This window comes from Topomyia yanbarensis, chromosome 2 (genome assembly GCF_030247195.1).
Source record: "Topomyia yanbarensis strain Yona2022 chromosome 2, ASM3024719v1, whole genome shotgun sequence".
In the NCBI taxonomy this organism is placed as follows: Eukaryota; Metazoa; Arthropoda; class Insecta; order Diptera; family Culicidae; genus Topomyia; species Topomyia yanbarensis.
This window is the reverse complement of record NC_080671.1, coordinates 144,636,335-144,658,077: the sequence shown is the minus strand read 5'-3', so window position 1 is coordinate 144,658,077 and position 21,743 is coordinate 144,636,335. Positions and strand designations below refer to the sequence as shown.

The following is a 21,743-nucleotide window of genomic DNA, read 5'->3' as shown; positions in this document are numbered from 1 at the left end:
ATGTCCGGAAACTCCAGGATCGCGGTCTTGAGTGTCACGTTGGGGATACCATCCGATCCGGAATCTTTCTTCGCTTTCAGCCCTTTTGCCACTATAAGAAACTAATCGTTGGAGACTTGATTGTCACCAGCATTTCCACCGTCTGCATCAACGCACGGGCTAGGCGGCCAGGAGGTTGGGTCGTGCTTCGGAAAAAGACCCTCCGCGATAATTTTCAGTTTTTCAGCGCACATTTCGACTGGCGTCATTGGGCCCTTGATCCTGGCCATAACGACACGGTAAGCATTGCCCCAGGTGTTAGCGTTTACTTCTCCTCTGCACAGCTCCTTGTAGCAGCTGGACTTACTTAGCACTATCTCGCGTTTAAAAGCGGCCCTGGTCGCCCGGAATGTTACCTTACACTCTTCTCTGACTACCTCAGATCTTGCTTTCTGAACGCGTCTTCTAACTTTTAGGCAGGCAGCGTGGGGTATGCTGAGCCTTTCGTTCCACCAATACGCTGAACGCCGCTAGTTCCTTGGCTGCATTTTCTTCGGCATTGTTACACATGCTTTCGCTACTGTTTCCGACAGCTCATCGGCGCTCGGAATTGGAATGACGCTATCAGCACGAAGTGCTTCCACAAAAAGGTCCTTGTCGAAGTCCTTTATTTTCCATTTTCGCTCGCCAGTCCTCACTCTCCGCGTTACAGTACAAATGCCGTTGATCCTGTCGATCACGATGCCTTCGTGTGTGTCATCCACCACCTCTTGCATCCACCCCATTTCTTGCATTGCAGCCATCCCTGCACTATCCACCACTCACTTATCGTTATCAGGAGGAACACGATATGTAATAATTGCAATGTCGCACTTCGTTTCTGTTGTTGACTGTCACAACAGTTGCTGTGCAATGTCGCAATGATTGAGATTAAGCTGGGTTATCTCCATCATTGTTGGCCTGCCGTCGCCTTTTTGTACGCAGGGCATTTGAAGCCGCCCGTCGTGTGGTCATTTCCGTCCACCGGTTTGCAGATCATACACCTTGGTTGCTTCGTCCATTCGTGTCCCTTTCCTCCGCATTTTCTACATAGTGCAGACCTGTCCGGGTTCTTGCAGTTCCTCGCCTGATATCCGAGGTCCAAGGACCTGAAGCATCACTCCATGTGCTTGGTAGCTCGCGGAGCGACTCTCAACGAACACACCACCCGTTATTGATTATCTCGTCTAGACCCTTGCATTCGACTACGACTTCCTGAGACAGAGCTCTCATGTTCGCTTCGCTGGCCAAGGATTTAGTAACGAGCTCGCGGTAGGTCGAGCTCTTGACGGAAGGATCCTAAGATCATCTCGCCGTTCTGAATGCGTCACGTTTTAACGACGTTTTTTCCCAGCTTCTTCAACTCTGGGTCCTCTCTCACTTTCTTGAGAAGAACAGCGTAGGACCTCGTATCGTTCGCTGCAGTGATCAGTACATCGCCCTTGTACCTCCCAAGAAGGCTTCCGTTTCTCTTTCTTCTCTTGTTCCTTCTTATTTTCGTCCCGTTGTTTCCGTTCTCTTCGCTTCACCTACTGGCTTCCCCCGATGCGCCAACCACGGTCTTTCCTAACGTTGCTCTGGTCACTGGAGCCCTCCAACTCGCTCTTCTGCTTTTTCGGGTCCTCTTGCTCCCCCGGTATGTCTTTCACTCTTTACACCGAGCGAGTCTGTGTGTATGTGTCAAACAATCTCACCCATTTTTCTCAGAGATGGCTGAACCGATTTGCGACTTAACCTCAAATGGGAGGTATAACCTTCCCATCGGTCGCTATTGATTTTTTTTATTGATCGGATTTCCGGTACCGGAAATACGGGTTGAGTGCGATCCCACATAAACTAATACCACCATGATAACAAAATGATGCAAAACTTATTAAAATGGGTGCAAAATTACTTTGGTTTGATCAATAATGACTAACCAAAGTCGTTTTGATCACATTGGTCACCTACGACGATTCTTGATTCCCTAAAAGCAGGAACTGAAAAGTGCTCAAAGGGAGGAGTAACGGAAAATTTCAAAATCCATTTTGTATTTTTGATGTCCAATGTCTTTCAAGTGCATGGAACGTCGAGATTTGATGTAATCTCGAAAAAAAAATTAACGAGAATTAACTTTTTTGGACTTTGACACATTTTTGCCTTTCTCATATAGAAAGGTTACGCTATCACTCTTAACATCAACAACCTACTCCCGGCCATTTTTTTACCTTATGTTGATTTTCTGTATTTTAAAAGGAGCATAGCTAGGGGTATGCCCTAAACCTCAAGTCCCTCCCTCAAAGTTCTTCAACAGATCCCCCTCAAACGACCACCTCATCCACCCTCTTCAGACTCACCCCTCATCACAAACACCTTCACCCAGTAGGCATACCAAGATAGGCTGGGAGGTGGTTCGATTATGGGTTATTTATCCTCTTCACACACACACCCGTGCATGATAATATAAGTTATTCGAGAAAAAACATTGAGCTAATGCTGATTAACCCTCCGGCAGTCGTGCAAATGGCTCAATGAACGAGCAGCCGCAGCTGCTCTAAGACGACTTCGCTAGATTTTCAGAGCAGCGTGCACTCAGTACACTAGCGCGACTACCGGAAGGTATATTTTTGTCCCAAGCTGGGAGGATCCAGAATAAAATTTCCTAGCTGTACTGAACTTCAAGAAAATCCCACAATATTACGTAAAATCTTAAGAATCTCTGGAAATTTCGCGAAGTTTCAAGAATTTTCTAAGGACTTATGGAAAATCTTTTAAACATCAGGTGCAAATTTTATAAAATTTTATCAAACTTAAAAAAATGACAAGTGAGTGCATTTCATGAAATTCGCAATTGATTTCACGAAGTATTTCGAGAAAGAACTTACAAAATTAGAAAAGTGACGAATTCCAAAAAACCTCTTCAAACTTTAGGTAACACATGTCCCACAAGCTTCTGAGAAGTCTTACCAACGTTATGGAAAATTGTAAAATTTCGAGATATTTTTCGAACATCAAAGAAGATTTCAGGCAATTTTGTAGGTTAATATCTAGAACGATAACAAAACGGCTTTGATGATCGATCTTCAAACATTATGTACATAAAATTTTAGTGCTGAGTCCCATACATTCTAGTAGATACAATGTTTAGACTGGACAGGGCGAAATTTGCACGACTACCAACTTCGATAGAGGCTGGTAGTACTCATAGCTTCCTAGCTCAGTAAGACCTATCTTGTGTAGTCAAAAACTATGGTTTATATACCTTTTAGTTCACATGCCAGTATAATTTAAATTCAAAATCATATCAACTTTGCAAATATATTTAAATATCGGTTGTCGGGATTTTTAAAGTTCATTAGAAAGTGAAAGGAATAAAATAGAAGAAACGGCTACTTAAGTTTTTTAACCCCCCAAATTTTGGGTCGTTCCAGTAGCTTGATAAATTGTATTGTTATTACACGAATAAAATATACAAAATATATTCTGCTTCAGGAAAATAAAAAATTAAAGAAAATTTTCTGGGAATGTCTACAAATTTCATTTATTTATTTATTAATTTGGTTTATATTCTACTACATCCCCCCATTCCATGAATCTGATAAAGTTTTCATTCTTTTTTGCTTTATCATTTATTTAATTTCATTTGTTTTATTGATTTTCTATAATTTATTCTGATGTTCGTAAAAAATGTCTCATTTTACTGTTAAGTGGATTAAATCGGTTTTTTCAGATCATTCAGATCACAAAGTTGTTTGATTCTTGCATCTTACCGTACACCACTTATAATTTAAATATAAACCATTATAGCTATTCAACAGTAGCTGGGAAAACAACATCACATCCATCGCTTCCAAAAGTATACACACCAAAAAATCTGAATTTTATCGTTGACGTAATTGCAAACGTGACACAATTCAACAAACCGTAATTTGCGAAATGACGGAACATTACCGTGTTCTGTATAATTTTACATGAAACATATACTTTACATGCGCAATGACATAAAATTACACTTCCTACCATTGAGAACAAATGCTGTATGTGGAGTAAAATTACATGATTTACGAAATTAAACGTCATATAAAATTAAAATCAAACGTAAAACTAAGCCATTTTTGATGCTCGTATATGTCAGGGTCAGGATACGTAAATTTACACTATTTTTTCTAGGTGTGTATCATATATTGAAAAAAATCTTTTTAAAAACCTTCTGAGTATTTTTTTTTGCATTCCAGACTGTTTCGAGCGGATAGCACTAGGCGCAATGCTACCATTTGAGAAGACGTTTCGAAACTCGGATACAAACTCATTGAAAATCTGCGAAACACTCTGTTTAAACGATAAAGAATGTCAAACCTTTGCATTCGGGTAAATATTATTGCGCTGAAAATTTAATCTGACCAAATTTTAAGTGACCTTTTTTACTACAGCATCTCCGGCCGGGGTAATGGTACTTGCCAGTTATCGGCTAATGTAATCGACGCCACTAATTCACGTCCTGTCGGCACGGTATTCGATCCAGATTTTGATCTCTATGCCAGGAAGTACAATTGTTTTTTAGATTCAGGCGGACCGTCCAACCCTCCTCCACGGCCTGGGGGTAAGTACCATGAAGATAGGATATATTAACAAACGCAATAAACGTTTTTATGCTTTTTAGGATTCACTAGTTTCCCAGCGAGTGAATTACCACCCGGAGGAACGCAACGTCCCACTTCAGCCTTTCCTCCCCCGGGAACAGCAGACCGGCCTAACCCACCTGTATTTTCACCAACTGGAACCACTGCCACAGGGGAACCAATATCAAATACCAACAACGGTTTTACTGACCCTAGACCCACCAGTGAATATCCGGGCACATTTTCATCAAGTGTAGGATCTACCTACAATCAGGCGACAGGTGAAACATTTCCGGAAACAACTGCTCCAGGAGAAGAATATTACACCACAAAGGAGCAGCCCTCCTCCACTGTATCCGGTCATTATTCTCCTTCGACCAGTACTGCCTCCGGTCAGCCTAGCAGTACTGGAACAGACCGGATTCCTCCGAATCAACCACCACCGAGAGAACCGTCCATGAAATATCCACTAGATCTCAGACCACAATACCCGGCAGAATCTGGTCCATCGCGACCTGGAAACTACCCTTACCAGTATCCAATGCTCTACGAAACAAACTATCCTCTGCCAAATAAAAACGAACGACTACCAGGCGTTTATGCACCTAACATCCCATCTGTAGATAACAACTATCTACGACCAGAATACTCAGGCTATTTTGGACGACCATCTGGTCCTTCAGGTCCAACGGGTATCATGAAACCAGAAGATAATGCACTTTCTGGCTATGGCGGCAGTGGACCTCAACGCCCGATAGACAACAAACCTACCGACTATGGCGGACCTCTCCGGCCATCTGGTTCGGGATCGGCTTCCGGCCCGTCAGGATCCGGAAACACACGACCATCCGTACCACAAAGTGGACCAACCAGTATAGGTGGATACAAAGTAACAGAAGATAAACCTGATCTGCAGCCATCGATATTCAGACGTGAGTAGCATTCGTTGTCCATAGTTACATGTAGACCATTCATTCCAACATCCCATTCAATCGGTGTGCCGCTAATGACGGTATTTATAATCGAATTTACACACCTCGCAGTAGTTTTATTACACAACATCAATTGAAACGAATCCCGCGTTGTGGTCGTTCCAGTGGATAATTAAATTCTTTCTACTGTAACCAACTGGTGAAAAGTGTGATCGCCGCACGCATCACTAATGGCGATTCAAATGCACGCCTACCTACAAAGCTGTTAAATGACATTTATATACACATTTCAACACAACACTGCTAGTACGTTCTATTTGGAACAGAAAAAAAGCTGCCTCCCCGGTGTTAGGCTTTTGTTTTTGATTACATAGCTGTCGATTTCAATGTCAGATGTACGCTGGTCTCGATGGTGTTGTACCGACTACAGTGCTACCACTGCCACGCCGCGTACTCATTCAAATTTTAAAGAACCGTTCTGGGTGTTGACTACTTGACCAGGTCATTGGCGATGCGTCATTGTAGTTTGGTTTAAAATGCAGTGCTAAACTGTGCTAAACAGGTGTTGGAAAACTTATGATGCAGCACATTTTGGAGTATGCATTTACGATGCTACGCCTAGCAAACAATTGAACATTATTGACGATGTATTTAGCAGTTTACCCTATTTGAATATCTGCTCAAATAATACTTCAGAATGCAAATGGACGATAGTTATCGTGAGTTTTTGAGAAATTGTTACATTGGGGAACTTAGCAAAATGAAAGCAAAACACCACAAAACACGGTAGGTTTTTGCCATAATCTTGCTATTACTCGTAAATGTCAAAATGGGGCCAGTGCCGCACTATTCTATTAATCGATGAAATAATCGCACAAATTGGCCGAGGCCGGAGTAAGTTGGCGGGTTTTCCGCGTCACATACAATTTTTGTCTATAAAAACAAAGACAATGCAACAAACACTTTGATTAAATTCAGAAATATTTTTTTTAATTCGTTTATTTGACACGACTTAACGGAGCCTTGGACCTTATTTGTTTACAATATGTAAAAATAAAAATACAAAAAATATTATTGTACAAACATTGGAGTTCATGCACGCAACTTTTTATTGCGAGCGGAGACCTTCTTTCGTTATAATAAAAATTAGATTTTTCATGAATTTAATAATACCTCTATAGAATAGATTCCACGAATATCCGTCCAATTTTTTTTAAAGCCGTGACCATAGATTCCGATGAACACGTTTCACCGGAATAGAAGACTAAACATGTTCGCAGCCAATAAGATTATTTTGACTCACGAGCATTTTTTTAAAAGCGCGTGAAAATTTCTCCGCGTAGCATTTTCGAAAAACAATTGCTCGATTACCGTATTTGATACAATAAAACTATCCGAGTTACAGAGAAAGAATACTTCTGCCCGAAAAATATATACATTGAAAAAAATGTTATGTCATTTTTCACAAAAACAGAAATTTTTGTTAAAAATTAAAATTTTGTCAAAAAAAACCTAAGAGAAGAGAAATATATAGAATGTGCATGATGAAGAACTAATAGGTAGAAAAGTTTTTCTAACGATACATGTTTTTAAGTTTCATTTCAACTGACATATAAAACTGTAGTTTTATTACAGAATATGACGTTAAGTATCTTTTCCAATCCAAATGCATTTAACAAAAATCTTCCAAAATGCGATATTTGTTAAGATATTTGGAATTGTGATAATAAAGACAATTAAATTGTGTGATAATGCTTTTTAAAAAAAATTTCGCTTTTGCCCATTATAAAATGTCAACAATCTAATGTTTCTCGTTTATCGACGTAAACAAAAGTTTTTCAGCGAATTTGGATCATGCAGAAGCTTTCAATAAAAAAAATCCTAATAGCTTTTGACATAATTTTATGATTTTACTATTTGCAGTCAAATACAAATTTCTTTTTGAATATGATTCTAAACGCCGTTTCAAATCTAAAGGCTCGTAATAAAACGCCGTTTCAAATCTAAAGGCTCGTAGTTCTCGAGATATTTTTTAATTTTGTTTTAACAACACAATTATTTTGTTTTGCCTTTCTCATATAGAAAGGTTATGCAATCACTCTGAAAATCGTCAACCTCATCTCATATCCTAGTTTCATATCCCATTCAACTCAGTTCATCGAAATCGGAAAAAGTCTGTATGTGTGTGTATGCGTATGTATTTGCATTTGTGTCAAAAATGTCACTCATTTTTCTCAGAGATGGCTGAACCGATTTGCCCAAACTTAGTCCCATCGGCTGCTATTAAATTTTGTGTCGACCTAAATTCAGATTCCTGAGTTACGGGTCAGCACTCTTAACAGAAATTTCCCAATAATTGCAATAATCCATCTGATTGTAATATCTGTGTAAGTTACAGTCAAAAAATGCACCAAACTGCAAAATTGAATTAAAAAATTAAGAATTTAATCGTAAGTTCTTTATATTCAAGAATTCCATAATTGAAACTTCGCATTTAGTTGCGTAGACACGCAACAACGCAACGCCGCGGCGTGTAGACTGAAGTATCTTGTTACATATTAGAACATATTTATTATATTATTATATTGTTATATTATTATATTATTATATTATTATATTATTATATTATTATATTATTATATTATTATATTATTATATTATTATATTATTATATTATTATATTATTATATTATTATATTATTATATTATTATATTATTATATCATTATATTATTATGTTATGCTATTAAAATATTTTATGGATTTACCCCAAACCATGAAACATTCCCCGCCAAGTTTAATCATCGGAATATCTAGGTTCTATCGATGCCTCTGTGGTTTTCGCAGGTATCTGGTGCCACATGTCGAAAATAAATTGAGTTTACTTTCATCAAACTAAAGAACATTCAGCTAGTCAAATTTCCACCAATGTTAGTATCGTCTTGCTTTCCGTTTTTTTGTTGATATTAGTCACTTCTTCGCTGATTGTTTGGAATTCGTTTTTGCTCCACAGAGACGACGTCGAATAGTTCGTGAACTCAGATTGAGCTGCAAGCATTGTGCAGCATAATGGGTAGCATCAGTTGCAATTTTTGGAGACTATATTTAGCAATTCAAAGCATTGCCTTCCGTCAATATTCGTTGCTGGCAGCATCCTACCATTGTGTGACAGATACCAAACTTTTCAGCGAATACACGATTTGTTTTTCAAGAATATTTACCCTGAAGGATGGCATAACTAGTTGTTTCGAATATTAACCCTCTGCTGCCCAATCCCGCCTTTTGGCAGGTTGCGGGAATATCTTCAAAACACGACTGTATGTTGCCATCACTATGAAAACATTTTTACAATTTTCCCACCAGTCATACAAATACGTTGTTTGCATTTTGAAATCACTATTTTGAATGCATTCAACGTTGAAAGCTGAAAATTGGAAGAAAATGAGAAAAAGAAAGCTATTTTGTCTATGACAGTCAGTGTAATTTAGTTGAAAAATGTTCATGTTTTTTTTTAATTTTTTGGATAAAATAAACAAACATTTTTAAATTGTAGCTGTTAAACTTCGTTGTGAACGATGCAAAAATAAAAGTTATTAGCAATAAAATCTCGACTCGTCAAATGACAGTGTTGTGCATTTTTAGGGTTTAATTAAAAATTCGTAGCTTTCGTGAGCTGGCAATATATTTTTCGGTTTTCTCCTTATAAAACAATCTACAATAGCTTTTTTAAGCAATACAAAAATTTGGTCAGCAGAGGGAAAATAGTGTTGAGAGAATAAGCTACCTGAAATTAGACAATAAATACTTTGGAGCAGTTTAGATACACGTTAAAATCAATAAACCAAATGTTTGTTGATAATACCCCATATCATTGGTTATATTATTGAAGGACAACATTCAGACGAGTAGCAAAAAAAGCTATTAATAGTTAATTTATTTAGAAAAAGTTTAATTTCATGGTTTGGAGCATTTTTTATGTCCGGTACTGTATAGTTCATTTTATCACTGATCGCAAACCTTCACACTTATTATTTTTCTGTCGAATCTCAGTAGTTTTTGCAACTTTGGCCGAGATGTGAACAGCCGAGCACTCGGCAAGTCCATATTTCGCCGAGATTTCAGTAAAAGTTACAATTGTTTACTGAGACTCGGGAAATATTTCGCTGAAAATCAGCAAACAAATTACACTTTTGTTCATCAGTTTATTGTTCATTTGGTGCACCGTATTGACGACACTGAGCGAAATGGGCTGGAAATTTTCACTTTTCCGAGTCGTTTTCGGAAGATTTTGCAAAACTCTATTTTTCCGTTGTTAATGCATGTCCTACTTATTCCAAAATTTAATACAACATAGCTACACATATTTTCGACAAAATGCCGAAGAAAATGATTGATTCCATTCAGTACAACAAAAGATAAACTTTTCAAAGCTTAGATGACTTTTCTACCGAAATTTTGAAAAGCGGCCTCTATATTGAAAATATAAGAAATGTGAAAATCATTTTAGTAATACAGAGAGCGTTAGTACATTCAGTCGATTTCCGTATAACAATTCAACATTTGAATAATATTTTCCTACATGTTTAACCTTCCGGCAGTCGCGCTAGTGCACTGAGTCCACGCTGCTCTGAAAATATAACGAAATCGTCTTGGGGCACCCGCGGCTGCTCGTTCAGTGGGCCGTAAGCGCGACTTCCGGAGGGTTAAAATTGGGCGAATAACAATGAATCTCCGGAGGGATCTTGAAAATAAACTTGATGTACATCTTAACTCAAAATCTGGTGGACCAATCGATTGAAATTTCACACATTTCTTTTTCACATTATTGCCTCCATGTATCTACGGTTCTCTAGCCAAAAAACAAACGTTCGTTTTCGCTTTCTCGTGAGCAAGCCAGAGCTTCTGCCTTTGTTTCCAGGGACATACCTCGGGAATTGCCAGTTGCTTTAGGCGACCTATATGGCGAGTGACTGTTAGTATATAGTGCCTAACTAGTACTAACTTATTTGGGAACTTGTCCCCAAGTTGGTGCTAGTTACTGACGAGATACAAAAATCCAACTTAATTTAAGTTAAGTCGCGTGCTCTTAATGTACAAATTGGTGTAATCCATTTTTTCCATTGGGAATAAATATTGCTTGAAAAATTTAATAACAAACTTTTTTGCTTTTATTTTTTCCCCATTTTTTTGTTAACGACCTATTGAGTCAATTTGTCAACTGTTGTTACGGCATCTAATTAGCAAGGGACTGGAAGGTGAAATATATTTTGCAATATTAAGAGCCATAGTACTTAAGGGAGAGCAAGGAGTTGAAGGAAGAAAGTTTAGAAAAGCGTGGAAAGGGCTATATGAGCAAGTTTAGAGTTTCCCAGAAACTTAACCCTTTGTCTGATACCGCAGGAGTCAGGATCTTTTGGCATTAGAAATGCGAATCACCTGAGTCTGCGGCATATCCGGATAAGCGTTAAGTAGCTTTGTACTTCATGCTTCATTCGTCGGTTCCGACAGCACCGGATAAAACAAAAAAATCGTGCGCAAGAAATTTCGTATATTGTAACATTCAAGATTAAAACTTTGTAAGAACCGGCTATTTTTGTTCGGTTTTTATGTCTTTTTAACCGACTTGTACATCGACGAATCCCAGTCCAATTTTTATACTTGAAGTTTGTATCCGTTTTTCACATTTTAATATATTTAAAACAAGTTTTTATGAAGCTTGTTTTGCTTACCAAACTTCATGAGATGATAACCAAATCCATAGGCGTGCGCAGCCTTTTCCATTAGGGGGAGGGGGGCTAACAGCTCGAAAACTTTCAGTTATGTTAAGCTTTCATTATCAGTTTGATTTATGGTAGAGGTTCGATTGTAAAACAGTTATTTTATTTTGTTATTGAAATTTTGAAGTTGTTTCAAGGTAATTATATTATATCGATTTAGAACTTGATGCTTCGCGATGTTTTTGATAACACACACTACATGGGATAGTGGTAGGACTCAGAGAATCGCTCAAATTAGCATAGGATAATATCAGTGCAAGAAATCTTAAAGGCTAAACCAATTTAATAGAAAAACGGAAAAAATGGCCCATAAAATAGACATACGAACGAATTGTTGCTAATGATCCGTTAATAAAATATCAAATTCCTTCAATCAATGCATTGTGTATGGAAAACTGAATTTTCCTAAAGGGGTTATATATGTATTCATATAAGCTTTCTTAAAATATATAAATTGTTTAGTTACATCGTCAATTTCGGCAGTTAACTTAAAGAAACTGCGAGAAACGCCATTTTTGCACCTTCAAACATTCATATCTTGGAAACTAAACATAAGAATCAAAAACCATTTAATAGCGTTCTGTCTGGGTGATAGGCCTTTCATTTAAAATTGGTTTGGATAAGATCGGTTTAGCCATTGCTGAGAAAAACGAATGAGAGTTTATCCGTTACATACACACACAGACATTGTTCTAAATCGTCGAGCTAAGTCGATTGGTATATAAAACTCGGCCCTCGGAAAAAAATCTTGAAAGTTTGAGCGAATTCAATACATTTCTTTTATAAGAAATGTAAAAAAGCAACCAAAGTATTTCTGTATCTTATTATCATCCCATTTTAATAAGACCTTAAAATTAACATTAAACATTTTCAACATCCTCGAAAAATATTTCTCGTGATTTTTTAATCCTTACGTTTTTTGCAATATGATTTTTTTTTAATTTATGAAAAATAAATTAATTTTTAATCCCAGATAACTCGTGAACTTGTATTTTTTACGAATGCAGTTTTGACCCGTTTTTATAAACTCCCGATGTTATGCATCCCCGATTTTATCAACCTACGGTCCCATTCTTAATACAATGGTTTTTCGCCAAAGCTGGCAAAACTCGAGAGAGTCCCAGTGAGACCTAATTAACCACTGGACGCTTTTCAAGCAATTGTTGATGTATAACTTGGTTCATATTGTTGGTTGTGATGAAAATCGGAGTCTTACGGTCATAACCGCAAATTTACTGCCAGATCATACACTTTTTCCGGCAAACTTGTCTGCAACAATAATTTTGTACTTCTTGGGAACATCTCTGTGATCTTTGGCAACATAAAGCTTCTATTCCGGAAGCTGTTTAAATTCAAATTTGACACACTTTTCATCATCCTTTTTGGATGCATTCATTGAATTTGTTCAGATTTTAGCCGCAATGTTTTCTTTTACGGTCCAATTTGATTGCTTGATACTTGAAGAAAACTTTCCACGTCCATGCCCGAAAGTCCTGGATTAGATTTCAAAGCCTTCATGAAGTCCAGACCTAGTTTCTGGCACCGCTTCGACGACACTATGGTACCTTCTTGACAGCAGACAAACATTACATGAAATCTGAGCTGCACAGATGGAGATTTGGCCATTGTGATCACAATTCTCGGATTTTCATTTCTTTTGTGCAGAATTTATTCCAGACCACAAAGAGCACTGTACCAAAAAGAGGAAGCATTACGAGTCCATATTCGCAGAGCTTCAAATGTTTCTAACTTGGACTTTTTTTTGTAAAATTTTAGAATTATGTTGAGAAAATTTGGTAAAAAAATCTGATTGGATCTCAACATGCGAACTATTTCAATTTTAACCGGCCGCCTGCTATAAAGTTACCATGCTTCAGTTGTTATAAGACCAATTAAGTTTTTCCAAATTTCCAGAATGTTTTAATGAAAATAAATAAAATCAATAAAAAATACTATGAAATGAACTCGAAAGGTGGAAAAATCCATAAAAATTCATTGTAAAAACAAAAATTAGTTTTTCTTCTGAATTTGCGTAATCAGATCAAAATATTTACGAAATCATTATTTCTCTTTCTATCTCGCCAAGATTTGGTAATGGCTTACGGCAACTGATGACGCAATTTATAGTGCATTAAAACACCTGGATGGCCTTTGCTATCGGTCGATGGATTTCTATTATTTGTAATATATATTTTTTCCATTGAAGACCTAGACCTTCACCAATAAAAAATTTTTTTTTCAATTTATAAAAGAATCTCTATACATAGTATTGGGAGAATCTCTAATAGATTTATAAGCAAAATGAAGACAAACAACTTATTGTTCATGCTTCAGTGCCATTTTCCATCTTAGTATTTAGTAGTAAATATTTAGTAGTAGTTTTGAAGAATTTATAGTTAGTCATCTTCGACTGATCTGTGATCGATGCCAATTCCGAAGTCTTTCATGAAGCCAAGAAGCATGTGATTATGGTTTCGTTTCTTAGTACTCTGTATCGTATCGTATTTTTGAGTACATCTCCATGCTTCAATTTATCTTTTAATCTGAAAAGCCCGCAAGTTGTATTGTCATAAGGCAATGGTCCGTCGTTTGTCTTCTCGCAGCACGCTGTGGTAATCACTGACAAAATATTCAGTCAATGGGCGTTGTTTGCTAAACAGAACATGGAAGAGTAGCTTAAAAGAGCTATATTGAGGCGCATTATGTCACAATAATTATCTCAGTCGAGCCTGTAGATAAACCATATGAGGCCATCCAACCATTCGTGACGTTTTTAAACTCCATAATATCATTTTTCACTGACTCTAACATGCTAGTTCATAATTCTCAAGCCTTATACACCCCTGTCATGATTATCTTCTTCATCGGCTCTCAGCTCACTACATTGTTCCAACACATAACCAGTGCGAGCAGTAAGTTCCTAATCTGATTTTTCTCATATATTGCACGTTGGCACTCCACATCGAACCAGTTATCCGTCTGTTATCCGATAGTCATGCGACTGTTGCACTGATCGTCTTATGAACATGCTGTTACGTTGTGATCAGGCAATCTCTTGTTGGTCGCTGCTCGAAACTTTTTGTCCTAAAGACGGAATTATATATCTCATGCTTTCCATGAAATAAGAAATTTAAATATATATTTTTTTGGTATTTAATATTAAACCATGTTCATTAAAAAAAATCAGTTTCCTAAAGTATTCACCGGAATCTTTTCAGAAGTTTCAGAAGCAATATTTTTTCTGTAAATGAAATACAAATAAAAATATAACAATAAAAACATAATAATAACATAAAAACTATGACCTGAATAAAATCGCTTTTTCAAAGATCCGCCTCAAAAACCTATTTTCATATTTCTTAATCGTATAATGAAGAGTTCTTGCACATTTTCTGTTTTCCTTTTAACGACATTAAATTGTGTAATTAAATGAGAAAAAAATCTTTTTTTATTACATAAATCAATAAAGCTGATTTTCGTGATTGCAATAATGTCTTTTTCCAACTCAGGAAACGTGAGAATAATATTAAAATTTAAAATAAAGCATATAGTTTTTTTTCATTTTGGGTGTTGTCTTGAAAGGCCAGATGTAAACAACCGCAGTTTTCCTATGTATGGTTGCCTAGTTTACATAAGATTTATTTAAAAAAACAAAAAAAATCGTTTTTACGTATTACAACGACTTTTTTTAAAAAAAATAATGTTATATTATGTATATTGGACCAACAATTTATCGAATGGAACGGAAAACTATATATAGCTTAATGACCCAATTAGAGGATTACTTAGTAGGGAAAATTATGAAAATTTAGAGCCATACACACTTAATTTTTTCTGCCGAGTCTCAGCTTTTTTCGCATCTTTTGCCGAAATCTCAACAGCTGAAATCTCAGTAAACAATTTTTTGGCTGAGATCTCAGTAAAAGTGACGTTTCAAAGCTGATACTCGGAAAATATTTCACCGAAAGTCAGCTAACAATTTTCACTTAACTGAGGTATTAGTTTCTAAATTTGCTGATTACACGGCTGTTGGAAAATTGCCGAGCCAAATTAAGTGTGTAGTACTAAAGTGAAAGCAACGATTTACAATATACAGATCGGAAAATTTAGAAGTGATACGGACATCAAGAATAGGCTTAAAATCTTCCGGACTAATCATTTATCTTCTGCTGATAGGAGTCGAGCTAGACAGAGTTACTATGAATTGCTCAAATCTACCAACATGTATCGCGGCAACAGCAGAGTCGTCCCTCTGTTCCATGAGAACCGACAGCTTTGCTATCTGTACATTCCAAATCCTTTCATGACTAAAATTTTTATAACTTTTCCTACTTAGTAATCTCTACCTTATTTAATGTAGTTAAAATAAAAAAAGTTACAGCTAGAATAGGTTGTTATCCAAACAAATAACATCTATATAATTCCAAAAGTGTTCCTATGATAATATTACTTTTAAGTTTTAGAAGAAAGTTGAAAGATTCACTTGTTATCGCTTTCCATGTAATGCCTCCAGAAATCGCCATATTTGCCTTTACTGACAGCATTAATCATTTGCAATAAAAAGTATATAAATTTTAGTCAAAGCAAAAAATGAAATTGATCACCAGCACATTTGTATTTTTAAGTCAGTAACCGAATCTTTGCTGGAGTTACCGCTTTCTCTCAGCAACCTTATCTTGTTATCGATAAAGATTCCTGATCCTACGAACTTGCGTCAAATTTTGCTTTTATCGAAGCTTGCTTAAAGAAAATGAGATTTGCAGTAAGTTTCTTATATTTCTCATATGTCTTCAACATTATAATCATACTTATCAATTTTCTTTTAAATCTAAAAACAATAGGTCCCCCCTTGCGCACGCCAATGACCAAATCTGAACGCCAAAAAAGCGTACAAGAAAGATGCGCGAGCATATTCTGATCAAGTAGTTATAACGGACATATTTTGATCGACGATAAAAAAATCATGTAAAATGGACTGAACAAATCCGGGCGCAAACATATTACTTTGAAAATGCTCCATGTAATTTCGAATTTCTGTTTACAGATAAATTGTGCTTGCAATCCAATTAAGATAAATGCGTGATTAATTCATTCACACGAAGATTCCGTAATGTTCTGTCACCACTTAGTTGTAATGGAATTGTATAAGCAGAATTAAGTCGATTTTGTTGAGAAAAAAAAATACCATAGCACAAAATTTGCCACGATTTGGTAACATCATAAAATTTTGGAAGATTAGGCTAATTGTAAACTGAGCAAATGTGACAAAACAACCAATACAATTATTTTGGAAATTTGAAAACAACGTATTCACGTGCAGAATTTTGTCATTTCGCGTTCCATCTTTGACACCTTCTGAACATGTTTATGAATACTGAAAATGTTTCCACCACTAAATAAACAATCGTTCCGGATCAAAATACTTCCAATATTTTCCCCGGAAGACAACTAAATGCGTTATAATAATTTAAATGAAGCAATCAAACTTTAACCAGAACCGACTTTATTATACATTTCTTCGTTTATATTATGGACACCAATAAAACCAAATTTGCAGAAAATTGTGCACTACATTACCCCACAAATTAAAAAATGTCGACCAAAAGTATCTTCGGTTTGTACTTACTACGTAAGAACTTTGTGGGACAGATAAACTAAAGATAGCTATCTTTTCCACGCACACTCACTCGTTCCATCCAATTGAAAAGAAACGACAGCATGAAAACTCTAACCAAATGTGCATTGAAAAGTGACAACAGGTGAGTTCACACCTTCCATCGCTATTCATTGCAGTGGTGAGTATTTGAGCCATGACGGTGCATCAGAGGTACCAATTATAATGGGTAATGACAATGAAATAGTTCCACTTCCTCTACGATTATGCTTTAGTCCCATTCCTTGGATGAAACATTCATGCGTTCTGTGAGGCTCGATGTATGAATTCACGGTGATTACTTCACAGTGGTCGAACGAACCATCTTTTCATACTAAAAGTTTTTTATTATTCTGATTTTACTATCTACACGTCATAAATAATTATTGCTTATCCAAGAACAGTGTTTTAACCATATAAATATCTAACCTGTTATCCATTATAATCAGTGTTGAGCACAAACTTCTTCTAGCCTGAATGGCCTCAACAATACAGGATAATGACCCTGTTTTACGTTTATTGTGAAGGATGCTGTAATATATCGTTAATTACTCGGCCTTTAATCTGTGCAATTTATACAATAACATTGTATGTTTTATTCCGAAAAAAACAATATGAATAATATCAAATGTGTGGCTACTATGTTGAACAAAGATGTTTCCTCTAAACAACGGCATCAAATGACATGAATATGTGGTCGGTGTTAAGTCAGACCGGACTAAGTCGCAAAACATCAAAAAATGAGATAACGATAACACCGGATAAAGAATTTCTTCAGGTACATTCGAGTTTTGCCAGATTTGAAATATGCAAATTATTGCAAAAATTATTGCAAAATTAATTTTCAATTATAACGTAGAGGATGCTACGATTCAAACTTTAAACCCGTTTTTCTCGAAATCAATATTTTGTCACTTAGTCCGGTCTGACTTAACACCGACCATGTATGGTTAAAATGGCGTAAAATTTCTTAGGCATGAATCATGCAAGATATTCTATTATTTTGCACAGAAGTTAAACACTATATGCTGTAGGCCAACAGCTAGTCAGATATGACTGAAATATCTCGAATCACTGGGTTACAGTGTCACAGCATTCAACGAAATGTACACTAATGATTTTGGCATATTTTTAATTTGATCCAGGTAACATTCACGTGTTGTCTGTTGTGCCGTTGGTAGCCGAAAATGGATCAGAGCTTACATGCAGTAGCCTAGCCGATGAGAACACAAGCTGAGCGAAAAAAATAAATTTATAGCATCTAGATGCACATAAATTTAGCTTCTTTGTACCATCAAAGGCGCATTCTGAAACGAAACGCATCGGCTGTGGTGCATAGTGCCGGTCATCTAACGTACAGGTTGCGAAACTTTACACATGCATCCCGGCGTCTTCGACAAAGAAAAGTGCATCCGTACGTGAAGCAAAACGGGAGTGTGCCTATAGGCCTAGTACACAATGAACGACACAATGTACGAAAATGACAACCTGAAAATTGCTTATAGAAATATCACCAGCTGTGTTATCATGTAACACAAGTATTGACAATTAAGCAACATAACAGTTGTGAATACACTTTTACCATCGAAGAAGAAGAAGAAGTCATAATAAGGCTTGTTCGCGCAAAATCTGGACATTTAGAAACACCTACATCTCTTAACATATTTAAACAAAAATGATATATTTCTCACATATATGAACGTATGTCTGTTCTATCTAAAAATACATGCTTTGTTGATTTTTTTTATTTAGTCTGTTTATTTGAAAAAACACGGTACCATTACAGCTTGAAGGTGCCAATTTTTGCTTTTAACATTTTAAATTTTTCGAAACTTGGGGATTACTATAAGGGATTTTTAAAACTACATTTAAAAACTAAAGTGTAATTTTTAGACTATCTTAACCCATTATATACTAACGTATGAAATTTCATACCATCGTTTAACGCGTATCTACTGTAGAATTTCGACATACAACTGCTTTATTATTGCACTAATGGATACATTACACTTCGTATTACTTTGTGAAACAAGACAGTTGTCAATTTTTGTCATTTTATTTACATTTTTGAACCGTGTATATTGGGGTAGAGGGCGGCTGAAACGTGATCAATATATTAAATTGAATTTAATTGTTAGACATAATCCTAATAACCCCATAATGTGATAAACAGCTGTAAAAGAAATGTTGTCTATCAGACAATCTCACGAAATATGTGAAACAACTTAAAATTAGTTGTGTATATTTGAGCGTACTAAATTTTTTACATGAGATATTTTCATTTTCAATACCATTTCAAGTGAAACTGTTTCTTATAATCTTTGATACAATTTTCAATGAAATTAAAGTATCACTTCATTTGGCTCCCTTTTAGAAAACTCTGGGTTAAAATGGGTTCAGATGAGTGACAATTTTAGATTACCTTAAACTAGGAATACAGTTCAAAGTACATGGGGGAACAATTGTTAAGACTAGGGAATGGGTAATTGCATAAAAAATACTATATATACACTTTAACTTTTGCTTTGAGAAAAGTGAAACAGATTCAAATTCGCTTGTAGTTTAAAGGATTCAAATTCAGTTTATTTATGACAAAGACCTGCTTCAGAAAGACATTTTTATGGCAGGGGGGGGGGGGGTAGGGTTGATTTCAGCATCGGAATAACAGCAACATCAAATACAGGGGGAGATGACCACGGTGACAGAGAAAAGAAGAGAATCCTGCTTGCAGTTTGTGCCAAAACGATAATGACATCAGATCAGCAGGCAGTGGGCGTTGGGTGGCTCTCGTAGGACCCGTAGAGAGCCTCAACATGGCTCAGAACTTCGAGCCGTGTTCGGCTCCAATTTTGATTTATGTAAGCAAATTGGTGAGTGAAGACGATCACGTAGTAGCGCTCTGGTGCGAGTTGGCATCCCAAAAGCAGTAGAGGGGAGACTTCTGAGAATGAGAACAAGAGAAAGAGAGGAGCTAAATTCGTATATTGATTGGTTTTGGGAAGAGATAGATGCGAGATATATAATGGAGATCGCGGCTTGCCAGAACATCTCGAACTGGGACGTTGGGTGATCTTTCTCGGGCTTGAAGAGTATCCGTTAGCTGAGACCTAGTGGAACTATACTCGATGCATGCCCAGACAATGCGTTCGATGTCATGATAGCGCAGACACCATTATCTATACGCCGAAGATGTGCATCCAGCGTGTAATGGATTGTCATGAGTCGGAACATCACACGAATAAAGTCACCATCCACATACATCCCCTTGAACTAAGGTTTCGACGATACCACCATTACTCCACGTTTATTCCACGAAGTTTCCAACTTTCGAGGAATCTCTGATGAATAATCATGAAAAAATCATTGAAGCAAATTGGTTTTTATAAATGTCACCTTCTAAAATACCCATCCTAGCTAAGGGACCCAAACCAAGGTTATCTGGAAAGATTTGTCAGTTAAAGCACTCAGTAGCTCCCATAATTTCCCCAAAAAATACGAGGATTGCTTTGCATGTTTCATCGAGGCAACAGCATCAATGGAACTGAGGCTATCCGAAACGATGAAGTAATGATCTGCGGGTAATGTGTCAATGACTCCAAAGGTATACTGAGTAGCAGCTACTTCTGCGGCTTAAACTGAAGCAGGCCCACTGAGTGAACTTTTTATTGAAAATACCGAAGCCAGTGGACCCTTCGAGGTTCGATCCGTCAGTAGAAAACATTTTACAACAGTCAAGCAGTGAAGTCGCAATTTATTGTAAATATAAGAAATGTAAACATGTTAGGAACCACTTGCGGGTGTGTAAGGTCCGGTGTTGGTAACCAACCCTATTAACATTGTCATCCCCTTGTGCTGAGTAATGCAAATTGGATTGCTACCCAGCGGAGCTTCTGCTACCAACGGCTCAACAGCGCGGGAAAATTAATTGGCTTCACTACACAGCTTTACCTGCGGCAGAACGAATCTGGCATTGATTAAACAAGCGTCGAGTGCGGAAGAATTTATGTTTAAATGTAACTTACTAGTTTAGTTTTGTAAAATAAATAGTTATTATTAAAGTGTCGTTTGAGTCCAAGTGAGGTGTTATACGTACTTTGGCCGAATTACACCTAATCCCAGCGCACTTGGAATATTGCGCATACCTATCGGACCACCATCATCTCGGTTTTCCCATCATCCGATCAGAAGGCAGTTGACCAGATCCGGGGACCCCACCGAGCTATCGAACAACTGGTCCTTCGAACCGGATTTGGCCAAGGAAACCAATCCGAAGAACACCAAGGGGAACGTTCGTATCGTATACTCGCGGGCCTATTCATCATACCAGAGCACAGATACGCCATTTTGTTTGAAGGCGTCAGTAGCATCACCGAAGGAATTTCAGCGGAATATCCAACAATACAAGGCTTCATTCCTCTGGAAAAATCGGTGAGTGCGATTCCAAAGGTTTATCCGTAAAATCCCAGTACTGCTCGTGGTCTTTTGTTCTACGGACAAACAGGTTACCGTATCTCGACGCTTGGATTTACTATCACGCGAGTCACCCAACATCGGGGATACCCACATCAACCCAACTCAAAATCCCTCACACTCAGCTTCAGGGCAGTTGAAAGCATCGCTCACCTGTAGTGGACTCACTGGTGCTCGGACGGTGGCATAAGGCTGCTGACAAATTCACCACTTTGCACGGTCTGATCACAACACATTTTGTTCGAGGAGCATCTTTATTTATTATACAAGGCTCGATTCATGAGCCACCAGGTAAT

The 21,743-nt window shown here is 37.0% G+C and overlaps 1 protein-coding gene across 1 annotated transcript in view; it reads left to right on the top strand.

Annotated features, from left to right (window-relative positions):
• LOC131681632 (uncharacterized) overlaps positions 1-21,743 on the top strand; it is a 113,868-nt gene that overhangs the window by 32,420 nt on the left and 59,705 nt on the right. Inside the window, exons 3-5 of the mRNA XM_058962543.1 lie at positions 4,233-4,365; positions 4,428-4,597; positions 4,658-5,548. Coding sequence (XP_058818526.1) covers positions 4,233-4,365; positions 4,428-4,597; positions 4,658-5,548 — 1,194 coding nt within the window. The remainder of the gene's footprint in view (positions 1-4,232; positions 4,366-4,427; positions 4,598-4,657; positions 5,549-21,743) is intronic.